General features: G+C 37.9%; 1 protein-coding gene and 1 long non-coding RNA gene across 4 annotated transcripts; one reads left to right on the top strand and one right to left on the bottom strand.

Annotated features, from left to right (window-relative positions):
• The first annotated feature begins 2,045 nt into the window (after nt 1–2,045).
• LOC146556918 (uncharacterized) lies at nt 2,046–6,593 on the top strand. 3 transcript variants are annotated; one of them, XM_085249450.1, is made up of 3 exons: nt 2,057–2,179; nt 2,412–2,492; nt 3,608–6,593. In XM_085249450.1, exon 3 carries the CDS (start codon nt 3,632–3,634, stop codon nt 5,381–5,383), a length of 1,752 nt encoding a protein of 583 aa, XP_085105576.1. In that variant the 5' UTR covers nt 2,057–2,179; nt 2,412–2,492; nt 3,608–3,631; the 3' UTR covers nt 5,384–6,593. The 3 variants fall into 3 exon arrangements, with proteins under 3 accessions (XP_085105575.1, XP_085105576.1, XP_085105577.1); XM_085249449.1 differs by lacking the exon at nt 2,412–2,492 and having other exon boundaries at nt 2,046–2,179; XM_085249451.1 differs by lacking the exons at nt 2,057–2,179; nt 2,412–2,492 and adding an exon at nt 2,282–2,374.
• Nucleotides 6,594–7,643: 1,050 nt separating this feature from the next.
• On the bottom strand, nt 7,644–11,276 carry LOC146556919 (uncharacterized). Its single transcript, XR_014888962.1, has 3 exons — nt 11,143–11,276; nt 8,705–9,714; nt 7,644–8,029 (listed from the first exon to the last, which is right to left on the bottom strand). It is a non-coding gene; the product is annotated as an uncharacterized LOC146556919 (long non-coding RNA).
• Between the last annotated feature and the right edge of the window lie 691 nt (nt 11,277–11,967).

Below are 11,967 nucleotides of genomic sequence, written 5' to 3' on the forward strand. Positions count from 1 at the left end.
TTTCTTTCCCTGATGTTCAGTTTGAGCCTCAGGAGGCTGTTCTGACCATGTCTCCATATTGAAGTACTTTGGGTTGCTACCGTGTGACTGTCTGATTTATTACCTGCATTAACAAGCAGATGAACAGGTGTACCTAATGAACCGGACGATGAGTGTATATTCAAAAATGTGAGTTCAACACGCTGAATGAGATTAGATTCACCAATTATGTAACATGCCTATACACATTTTAGTATCATATATAAGAACGCTTTACAGAATCGTTTGCACACACACACACACACACACACACACACACACACACACACACACACTTACCTCCTAGATCCTCCTTTCATTTAAAAATACAACAAGAAGGACATGAAATCACTTCTTGGGACTTCTTTGAATGTCGCACATTCCCAGGTTTATGAAAACGGTGTGTTTTATGTGGTATGGCACTAGTTGCCAGGTAACACAGATGGGATCAAGTTACTGAACTGAGCACTGGTTCACTATCAGGAGATAAATATACTGCGGTTATTGCGGCAAGTAATCAAATTTAAGTTTCTGTTACATATTTTGACACAAAGTTTGTTATCAGTGCTGATCCACTATAAATGTAATGATTTTCCAGTGTCTGCTCTATAATTGGCCTCCAGTAAGGTCATGTTTTTGGCAGAGTTTGCATGCGTAATCTGTAAGCATGATAGCACAAAGAGTTTTGCATGAATTCTTCTAAAACCTACTAGAGGTGTAGAGTGGGATCATGTAGACAGTCCATTAAAATTTGACCTCCATGCCCTAAGGTCTCCAAGGTCAACTTAATGATTTATTGGTCAACAACTGACAAAAAACTAACTAAATGTGGTATTTATTGTCAACATACAGAAAGCACAGTATAAAGATTTAGTTAATTTAATAAATGTGACTTCTGACCTCTCCTTCAAGCTCAAAGAGAATAATTATAGAGGTATTTAAAATACATTTCTTACTACCATTGTTTGTATTAACAACAGACAGGCATACTGGGAATGATATAGATGATATAGAATGATTTTTAAAATTTCTTTCAAATTGCATTTAGCAAATGATATTAGAGGTTTTGTCTTGATCTGGACCCAGTGGAGGTGGTGAGTGACAGGAGAACGGCGGCTAAGCTGTCATCCCTGATGGACAACATCTCCCACCCCATGCAGCAGACTGTGACAGCACTGAGCAGCTCCTTCAGTGGGAGACTGCGGCACCCACGGTGTGGGACGGAGAGATTTCGCAGGTCTTTCCTCCCCACTGCTGTCAGACTCCATAATAAAGACTTTAACTGATCAAGCACACACATCCATACATATGCAATAATACTAAGTGCAATAATCCTTTCTGTCATCGTTGTATTTTTACTCAGTTGTATATAGTATTTGTATTTGTATTCTATTTTTATCTTATTGTATATTTATTTTATTTTATTCTACTGTATATAGTATTTTATTTTATTCTATTCTGTACAGTTGTGTACTGTATTTATTCTTATTGTATTCTAATTTTTGCCTCATAACTTTTGCACTGTCCACTTCCTGCTGTGACAAAACAAATTTCCCACGTGTGGGACTAATAAAGGTTATCTTATCTTATCTTAATCTTTAACAAAAAAATTCCACCAGTGATGGAGGAAGCGCTCTGATCATTCAGTAAAATTACAGTGAGCACAGAGTAAAAACACCTTAAACTGTCACTTAAGGTAGTACGGAAGAGGATTAGGGCCACAGGAAAAAAAAAAAAAAAGAATTCTGACTTTAATCTCGGAATTCTGAGAATAAAGTCAGAATTCTGACTTTTTTCTCAGAATTCTGACTTTATTCTCAGAATTCTGACTTTTTTCTCAGAATTCTGACTTTAATCTCAGAATTCTGACTTTTTTCTCAGAATTCTGACTTTATTCTCAGAATTCTGACTTTAATCTCAGAATTCTGACTTTTTTCTCAGAATTCTGACTTTATTCTCAGAATTCTGAGATTAAATTCAGAATTCTGACTTTAATCTCAGAATTTTGAGGTGGGCACCTGCAGGCTTCCAGCTTCGGTGACAGCGATGTGTCCAGTTTGGCAGGTGGAGAACTAATTCACTAAATATGGTGGATATAAGTGACTTTTTGCGTGGCCGAGGGGTCCCCGAAGATGCTATTTTATTAATGGAAGAGCAGAAGGTGAGTAACAAAAAAGAGAAATAGTTTGGTGTCTCCTATTTTTACAGGAAAACAGTTACGGTACAGTTACGGTTAGCTGTTAGCATGCTTGTTAGCTTATAATGTTATATAGGAATGAACGTGTTTCACGATGTTACAGTATACTAGGTGAATTGACGTTTTAACTGTTGTTGATCGCAGGATCATCCCAGATGGGTTCGTTGCATTTTATTTTATTGTTCTACTATTTCAGAGTTTTTCAAGGCAGTTAAGCGGAGCTGTGTTACAGATGCTAGCCGCCTGCCAATATCACTGATATATTTGATGTGTACAAGTAAGTTACACTTAGTACAGCGGAGGAGAGAAGCTGTAATGAATGTTTATGCGGATATTTCACTCAGAAAAATGGGTGGCGTTCATACACAGCCACCGACACAGCCCCGGTTGTTGTTCTGACGGTGGCCGACTGACGATCCCCTCACATGTTAGCTAACACAAACTAATGTAGTGCATGTAACTGTGTATACGTTAGTGGTACAGTGTCGGAAGAAATGAGCAAACTGTTTATAATGTCAGAATGACATCATCTTTCTCCTATATATAAAAGTGCTGGCTGAGGAGCGCTGCCGGGTTGAACTTTGACCTCGGAGTGACGTGACGTTTGTTCGCACAACCAATAGAAGTGCAGAAAGTCGCAAATCAGGCATATTGTTCGCATAAACACAAAAATAAATAACGAAATAATCCCGATATTGTGCCAAAGACTGATTTACAATGTTACTTTGTGTTCTATGTGTAATACCTTTGCTTAAATGACTAAATGGACTGTGTATTTATGACTCTGCGTTATAGTCTTACATACATAAGTAACATTCATATGTACAGATAAAAATGTACAGAGCTATGTACACAAGCGTGTACACAAAAGTCTACTGCTGATCGAGCTGCTCAGTGGTCGTACAGTCTCATGCAGAGAGCGTGGAGGTGTTGTCCATGGTGGATGTTAGCTTAGACAACATCCTCTCCTCCCCAGTCTGCTCAGTGGACTTTAGCAGACCGCTAAAGCTGGCCCTCCCGACCAGTTTGTTAAGTTTCCCCCTGTCCCTCTCTGCCATTCCACCACTCCAGCAGACCACAACATAAAAGACAGCAGACGCCACCACAGTGTCGTAGAACATCCTTAGAAGACGTACTACCTACATCATAACCAATCAAGTCCCGCTTTTTTTTTAAATACAGAAGAGGATTTATTATTTACTGAAAGGCTATGCCTTAGTTTGCTTCTTTCATTATTGTGTTTCGCCCTGCATAAAATAGATAGCTTTTCTGATAACTACAGTCAATACTCTCCTACTGGCATTAACGAGGCCTAAGAGGCTTAACTGTAATATTGGTTTGCAGCGTAAATGTTGCAGAAAATGACTGTCTTTTCTTTCTTCCTGTGTGCAGATTGACTGTGACGTCATAGCGCTGATGGATGACGCAACTTTGGCAAACTACATTCCCTCGTACGGAGACCGAATTGCCGTCTTCAATTTCTGCAAAAGCAAGCAACCACTGTCAAAAAGAAAACTAGGACTTCTGCAAAAACTTCGTGAGAAAATGAAAACCAGAAAAGAAAGTCCAAAGGAGAACACTTCACATACAGATGCAGGAATAAGACAGACAAAGAAGCAAAAAGCAACACGCAATGTTGAGATAGGATGGATACATTGTGATGGAAAAATAGCCAAACAGGTGAGAGCGAAGCAGGGAGGTGGCACTAGAAAAATTCAAATGGCCACTGATGCTGGATTAAAAGATATTCTTCAGGAAGGAAAGAAACTTTTTTTTCCTAATGGCATATCTCCTAAGGGATGTGAAACAGATTTTGAGTTTGAGGTTTGGGACTTTAAACAGAACCACCTTACTGATGATACCTGCCAGTCTATTGGCAATATGTATGAGGCAGCGAGACTGACAATGTTACGCTTCTACATTGCAACAAAACCAAAAGATCCTGAAGAAGATGCCAGCGAGACATCTGAAGTGGTGTTTGTCTCAGAAAGCAGTGGCAGTGATATTAATCCATTGCAAGTGGGGGAAGTCAGGGGTAATTTTGATGAAGTCATCGCTGGTTCAGAAATTTTAGATGATCCAGAAATTACTTTTGGTCCAATTTTTGATGCTGAAGAAGATACAGAAGACACATTAGTCTATGAGGGTTTTCTTGTACCCCTCAGTCCACCTAATTCAGAGAACATAATAACAATCACCATACGTCATACTGACACTTTACATGACATGATTACTGCTTTCTCTGATGAGGAGATTTTGACCAAAACACTGAATGTGAAGCGCATACTTCCAGACAACACAGAAGAACCAGGCACTGGATCAGGAATACTAAGAGATGTACTCACATGCTTCTGGCATAAATTTTATGAGCGATGCACCCTAGGTGCAACCATTAAAGTGCCATTCATTCGCCATGATTTTCCTGCTGAAAAATGGAAGGCAGTTGGGCGAATACTCCTGAAAGGTTACCAAGAATGTCAGTATTTTCCAAATAAACTTGCAATCCCTTTTATGGAACAAGTGCTTTTCAGTGGTGTTTACAGTGATCTTAAAGCACACTTTCTACAGTTTGTCAGCAGCCAAGAATGTGATGTTTTGATGGAAGCAGTAAAAGATTTCTCTGCAGTTGACTTGGATGATCTTGTGGAAATTCTTGACAGTTATGGCTGTAGAAAAAGAATCACTGCTGAGACTCTTCCTACAATCCTTGAAGAAATAGCACACAAAGAGCTTGTCCAAAAACCAATGTTTGTTATTGACTGCTGGCGGGAGATCATCGACCCCCATATCTCCCTCAGTCCGGAGGGACTGACCAAGTTATTCTCTGAACTGCAACCAACTTCAAAAAAAGTGTGCCAGCTGCTGAAATTTGCTGTGGATTTGACTCCACAACAAAAAGAAGTGAAAAATCATCTCAAAAGATTCATCAGAGAGCTGGATAACATTAAACTTCAGAAATTTATGCGTTTCTGCACCGGATCTGACCTTATAGTAACAAACAGTATTTATGTGCAATTTCAAGATATGACAGAGTTTACAAGAAGACCAGTCGGACGCACGTGTGGGAATGTTCTGCAGCTAGCTAACAGCTATGAAAACTTCCCAGATTTTCGTTCTGAATTTAATGCAGTTCTTGAAAGTAATGTCTGGGTGATGGACATTGTTTAGACTCTCACAGCAATGCGCTACATTTGAACTGCTCATGCACACTAGAGCATAACTGTAAAGAGATGTTAGGAATATGTATTTTTATGTATTTTGAACTTATACAGTATACTTTTTTTAATTAGAGAGAAGTTTCTCATCTCTGTTAGAAGTCTAGTTTTGGCTAATATTTCATTTTCTTTTATCATTTTGAGTTTTACATAATACAGTCACAAAACAAAACGAACAGGTACACTGTTTACTACCATATCCAGAGCTGTCTTCACCAAATCCAAGCTTTCCAGCTGTAAGACAGAAACCTTCAGCAAAAGCATGAAGAAAGATTACTTAAGATCTATAAACTATAATTAAACTGCTCTTAAACGTTCTTTAAAGCACCATGTGTGGTGTGAGAGCTCAGCACAGTCAAATACTTTTGTAAGTAATTAGTAGTAAGACTAATTCATTCAGATGGTATTTTCTTATTAGGTCAGGGCTAAAACTGAACATAGTTATAACGTAAAAGTAATGCTGTTATGCAACACTGTATTGTAAAAGGAATAAGTACAATTTTATACTTTAGCATTTGTCATGTCTGAAAACATTTTGCTTTACAGTATATGCAATTTTTAGTTAAGGTAGGTTAAGGTATCAAAGTTTGGCATTTGTTGTTGATTACAAAGGTTCCATATAAAGTTGGTGAAAATATTTTTTTAAATTCCAGTATTTTCTTAATGTCATATTGTTTCTAAGCATACCTGTTATTCATCCATCAAATTGATTCAAGCTGCTTAAAGGATTCAGTCTGTTTTGAAGATGTTTATTGATTACTGAGATCATAAATAAACACTGTACACTTCAGTGCAGTGGTCAAGTACTGTGATTATTCAGGCATCCTTTTGTAATGCCAAATTGTCATGTTCTCAGATATAGTATTAATCTTAACACCTGAAAAAATGTCTTGTTACTGCCAGAAATTATGCATTTTTATTTGTATGCATGTATGTTCTCAGTCATTCACACTTGTTTTTATTTCTATACCATAGATGACACTGAAGGAATATGTGATACCACAATAGCCAGTGTTCATGGTCTTTACAGTAAGTCACTGATGTATACTGATGCATAACAAGACTATATGAGATCTATAAGTTTGTTTTAAAAGTTGAGTCATTCTTGTTACAGGGCAGCTTATACGGTTATGAGTTTTAGCCATGTTATTGGCATTGGAAAGAACAGGTTTCTTGTAAACTTTTTCCAATAAAATGTTACTGTACACAGTACATTTGTATTGTTGTTTTGAATATGTTCATCAAACTCCATATCTATTTGAACATGCCAGAATTCAAGAGACTGCCACACATGAGCTCAGTAACATGGAAGAATACCATTTATTTTTAATTTCAAATATTTCATAAAGATACACAAATATAAATGTAAAACATGTTGCACTTAATGGGACAATAACTTGGTTCCACTTGCAGGAACTGTTTTGTTGCATTGTTGCTGGGATACTACAAATAAAAGTCAAAATATTTTTGGTATGTTTCTTATAATTTTAGGATTCATATCATGAAGGAGCCTTGTATACAACAGCTAACACTGAATCAGTATAGCAATGATTCGTGGTCATTTTACATGAAAAACCAGCTAAAATATCTTACAACTAACAGAAGTGAAATACATTAATAATTAAGTGATGGATCTTCATATGGGTAAATGATTATAATAGCTTTGCTTTAATATAATTGCACTAAAAGCTCCCCAAAAGGCATAACGACTTTAAATATTAACAATGATACGTTTATAGAAACATGCTGTTGTCAAGACCTAGAATTGTTAATGCTACTATGGTTTGCTGAAACATACCACAGATAACCCGGGCACTTAGCATATCATATGCTGGTGCCTGGGTTTCCAGCCATGAATATTAAGAGTAAAGGTTGATACAGAAAACAATGAGCAGGGAGCTGGTCAGTTTATATTTTATATACTATGCACATGTCTGGCAACAAAACACAGAAATTTATATTGCAATTTACTGGTAGGCAGGTTTACACCACTTATGATTCAATCAAAAATATAACATTTGTAAATGCAGTTTAATGTATGGCCTTTTAAAAGGATTGACATGTGTTTCATAACTGATTGATAATATCACAATATTCAGCTTTTTCAAGTAATATATAAACATTTCTGTTTAATGGTAGTGTGAATGTAGAAAAACATTTTTCATTTAATGCAGTGCATAAAAGGTACCTGTAAGACATGGCACCTACTATCAAATCACGTTATCAAGATAAAGAGAAATATTTTGTATTTATTTGTACATTTACACACTGAAGTTCCTTAAATACTTTGCAGTATTTCTTCTCTTAACCTAATGTACAGATCCGCAGCACCAAGTGGATCTCCTGGGGCATCCCATTCATTTTCTACCATAAGCAGACAACACAGTTCAAAGACTGTTTCATCACAGGGGTGTTGACCTTTTGGGCTACACTCTTCCATACACAAAGTGATATCCTCCATAGAAATAGGCTTCAGTCTATCCTCAGCACTGTGCAGCTCTGGAAATGAGTACATTACTACTGGTCGACCCGATGCTGCACTACCACTTGGCCGGATTTTGTGCGAGTTCCATGTGTTCACAACTTCATCAAGTTCATCCTACATGAAAAACAACACAATATAAGTACTGGTATATGAAACAGACCATGTACCAGTAGATTTAGCCAAAGTTGAGGCTTATTAACTCATTAATCAACAGACATAGAAACTGACCTCTAATTAATGTAAAACCAAGCAGCAACAACAAAAGAGCACTTTCACTAAACAGCACATGGACACAGAATGGTGCTGCATGATTCTGCTGTTGAATAGATAGCCCAACACTTTATACTCAGTGTGCAATGATTCTACAATAAATTTTCAATAGAGAATTAACCAAATGATAGGATTGCTTTCTGAAACCGTGCCCAAAGGACCACTAGGTAACAGACTCCATAGTAATTTAAACCATGTGGCAATAAATAAAAAAAAATGCTCCATGCACCTGTGCTGAGAAAGGTGCAGTTACTTCCACTGATAACATGAATACAATTCCATCAAAGTATTAAAATGGAATCCCAAAAAGTTGATTCTGTTCATCTGGATGTAGCGTTTTCAGTGTGAGAAATGTTCTGTCAAAAAACATTCCTTACCTGGCTGATTGAGCATGCATCAAGACATATTAAAATGGAAATAAAATTCATATTTAATTTAAAGAAAAAAAATGTTCTAACCATATTTATATTTTCTATTTATGCAGCTAAGACATTACATAGCATGAGCACATGCTTTTACCTGAATAAGATTGAGAAAGCAGAATTGGATAAGACTTTTGTCCAAAAAATCCCCTGTGAAGTGGCCATCATCCTGAAAAGTTTGAAATAAGTTCATCCAAAATTGTGCACTCTGTTTGCGTAGGGTAGCCCACCATCCTTCTATACGTTGGTTGGCCGTACTTCTTCCGTAAAGGAAACTTTTCTCACCTGCAAAACTGTCTGTGTGGTTTCTCCGTAAAAACATCTGCATTTGTTCGACACAACCATTTTCGGTACCTCGGTCAGCACGTAACCTTTCTGGACATCCGCTGATGCATGAAACTGTTTTCAGAAAATAACTTGCAATCAATTTAGGGTCACTGTTTGTAGTATAAGCCTCCATCCATAAAACATAGCGGCTAAAACCATCTATGCAGCCACTGATAGCAATACCATATGGTTTCAACTTGTCATAGCCATCCATGTGCCAGAGAGCATTTGGCCCTCTGCAGCTGTACTGTCGTCTTCTCAACCGTCGAGCTCGTCTCAGTTCCACACCTTGAGGGTCAAGCAATTTGATTATGCATCTTACAGTATCTTGTGACACCACAAATCCATGTTGAATTGCACGTAGATGTAGCCAACGATAACCTTGCATCTGTCCATTTGTCATGATCTCTTGTTGGACAAAGGCTAGCACTTCCTCCAAGTTTGATTGATTCTTCCTTCTAAAAAGCCCAAGTCTTTTACAAATTCTCTTTAGAGTTCGAACACTTATAATTGTCTGATGACTATGTGCTAAAATTGAAAGTATTTCTTTGTTACTGAAAGAAAGTCTGAAATACAGTCTTATTAAGTCATCCAAATCTGACATGTCAGCCACTGTTTCTCTCACTTTGAGAGGTGAACTTTTTGCAGAAGTCCTAGTTTTCTTTTTGACAGTGGTTGCTTGCTTTTGCAGAAATTGAAGACGGCAATTCGGTCTCCGTACGAGGGAATGTAGTTTGCCAAAGTTGCGTCATCCATCAGCGCTATGACGTCACAGTCAATCTGCACACAGGAAGAAAGAAAAGACAGTCATTTTCTGCAACATTTACGCTGCAAACCAATATTACAGTTAAGCCTCTTAGGCCTCGTTAATGCCAGTAGGAGAGTATTGACTGTAGTTATCAGAAAAGCTATCTATTTTATGCAGGGCGAAACACAATAATGAAAGAAGCAAACTAAGGCATAGCCTTTCAGTAAATAATAAATCCTCTTCTGTATTTAAAAAAAAAGCGGGACTTGATTGGTTATGATGTAGGTAGTACGTCTTCTAAGGATGTTCTACGACACTGTGGTGGCGTCTGCTGTCTTTTATGTTGTGGTCTGCTGGAGTGGTGGAATGGCAGAGAGGGACAGGGGGAAACTTAACAAACTGGTCGGGAGGGCCAGCTTTAGCGGTCTGCTAAAGTCCACTGAGCAGACTGGGGAGGAGAGGATGTTGTCTAAGCTAACATCCACCATGGACAACACCTCCACGCTCTCTGCATGAGACTGTACGACCACTGAGCAGCTCGATCAGCAGTAGACTTTTGTGTACACGCTTGTGTACATAGCTCTGTACATTTTTATCTGTACATATGAATGTTACTTATGTATGTAAGACTATAACGCAGAGTCATAAATACACAGTCCATTTAGTCATTTAAGCAAAGGTATTACACATAGAACACAAAGTAACATTGTAAATCAGTCTTTGGCACAATATCGGGATTATTTCGTTATTTATTTTTGTGTTTATGCGAACAATATGCCTGATTTGCGACTTTCTGCACTTCTATTGGTTGTGCGAACAAACGTCACGTCACTCCGAGGTCAAAGTTCAACCCGGCAGCGCTCCTCAGCCAGCACTTTTATATATAGGAGAAAGATGATGTCATTCTGACATTATAAACAGTTTGCTCATTTCTTCCGACACTGTACCACTAACGTATACACAGTTACATGCACTACATTAGTTTGTGTTAGCTAACATGTGAGGGGATCGTCAGTCGGCCACCGTCAGAACAACAACCGGGGCTGTGTCGGTGGCTGTGTATGAACGCCACCCATTTTTCTGAGTGAAATATCCGCATAAACATTCATTACAGCTTCTCTCCTCCGCTGTACTAAGTGTAACTTACTTGTACACATCAAATATATCAGTGATATTGGCAGGCGGCTAGCATCTGTAACACAGCTCCGCTTAACTGCCTTGAAAAACTCTGAAATAGTAGAACAATAAAATAAAATGCAACGAACCCATCTGGGATGATCCTGCGATCAACAACAGTTAAAACGTCAATTCACCTAGTATACTGTAACATCGTGAAACACGTTCATTCCTATATAACATTATAAGCTAACAAGCATGCTAACAGCTAACCGTAACTGTACCGTAACTGTTTTCCTGTAAAAATAGGAGACACCAAACTATTTCTCTTTTTTGTTACTCACCTTCTGCTCTTCCATTAATAAAATAGCATCTTCGGGGACCCCTCGGCCACGCAAAAAGTCACTTATATCCACCATATTTAGTGAATTAGTTCTCCACCTGCCAAACTGGACACATCGCTGTCACCGAAGCTGGAAGCCTGCAGGTGCCCACCTCAAAATTCTGAGATTAAAGTCAGAATTCTGACTTTAATCTCAGAATTCTGACTTTAATCTCAGAATTCTGACTTTAATCTCAGAATTCTGAGATTAAAGTCAGAATTCTGAGAAAAAAGTCAGAATTCTGAGAATAAAGTCAGAATTCTGACTTTAATCTCAGAATTCTGACTTTAATCTCAGAATTCTGAGATTAAAGTCAGAATTCTGAGAAAAAAGTCAGAATTCTGAGAATAAAGTCAGAATTCTGAGATTAAAGTCAGAATTCTGAGAAAAAAGTCAGAATTCTGAGATTAAAGTCAGAATTCTTTTTTTTTTTTTTTCCAGTGGCCCTAATCCTCTTCCGTAAGGTAGAGAGTAAGTCTTACTCAAGCATGAAAATGCATTTACGTTAAAAGTAAAATTACTCGGAAATTAGAGCATAAAGATTAGAATAAAATGGTACATTAGGCTTTAGGCTTGAATCTCTTAAATGCACCAGATCGATTACACTGGGCTGCACTGAAGTCAGGGTAAAATCTGAAGATGTGATCTCAGTACTGGAGTTTATGTTGCACAGCATGGCCTTTGTCTTTGTAACCAGGATTGGGAGCAGCTCTACCTGCAGGTGTAGGGACAAGACAAAAGCGGACACTCTGAAGTGAAGGGCTCATGATTTCAGTTGTCATTTGA

Source organism: Mchenga conophoros, linkage group LG16 (genome assembly GCF_057382185.1).
Source record: "Mchenga conophoros isolate Kocher_MC1m ecotype Shallow Benthic linkage group LG16, M_conophoros_male_GT1.1, whole genome shotgun sequence".
Lineage (NCBI taxonomy): Eukaryota > Metazoa > Chordata > Actinopteri > Cichliformes > Cichlidae > Mchenga > Mchenga conophoros.

Excerpts from the sequence above, each read along its gene's own strand:
- LOC146556918 (XM_085249449.1), top strand. The coding sequence starts at position 2,105 with ATGGTGGATATAAGTGACTTTTTGCGTGGCCGAGGGGTCCCCGAAGAT. Across the intron at positions 2,180-3,607 it reads TATTAATGGAAGAGCAGAAG|ATTGACTGTGACGTCATAGC; the intron begins GTGAGTAACAAA and ends TCCTGTGTGCAG.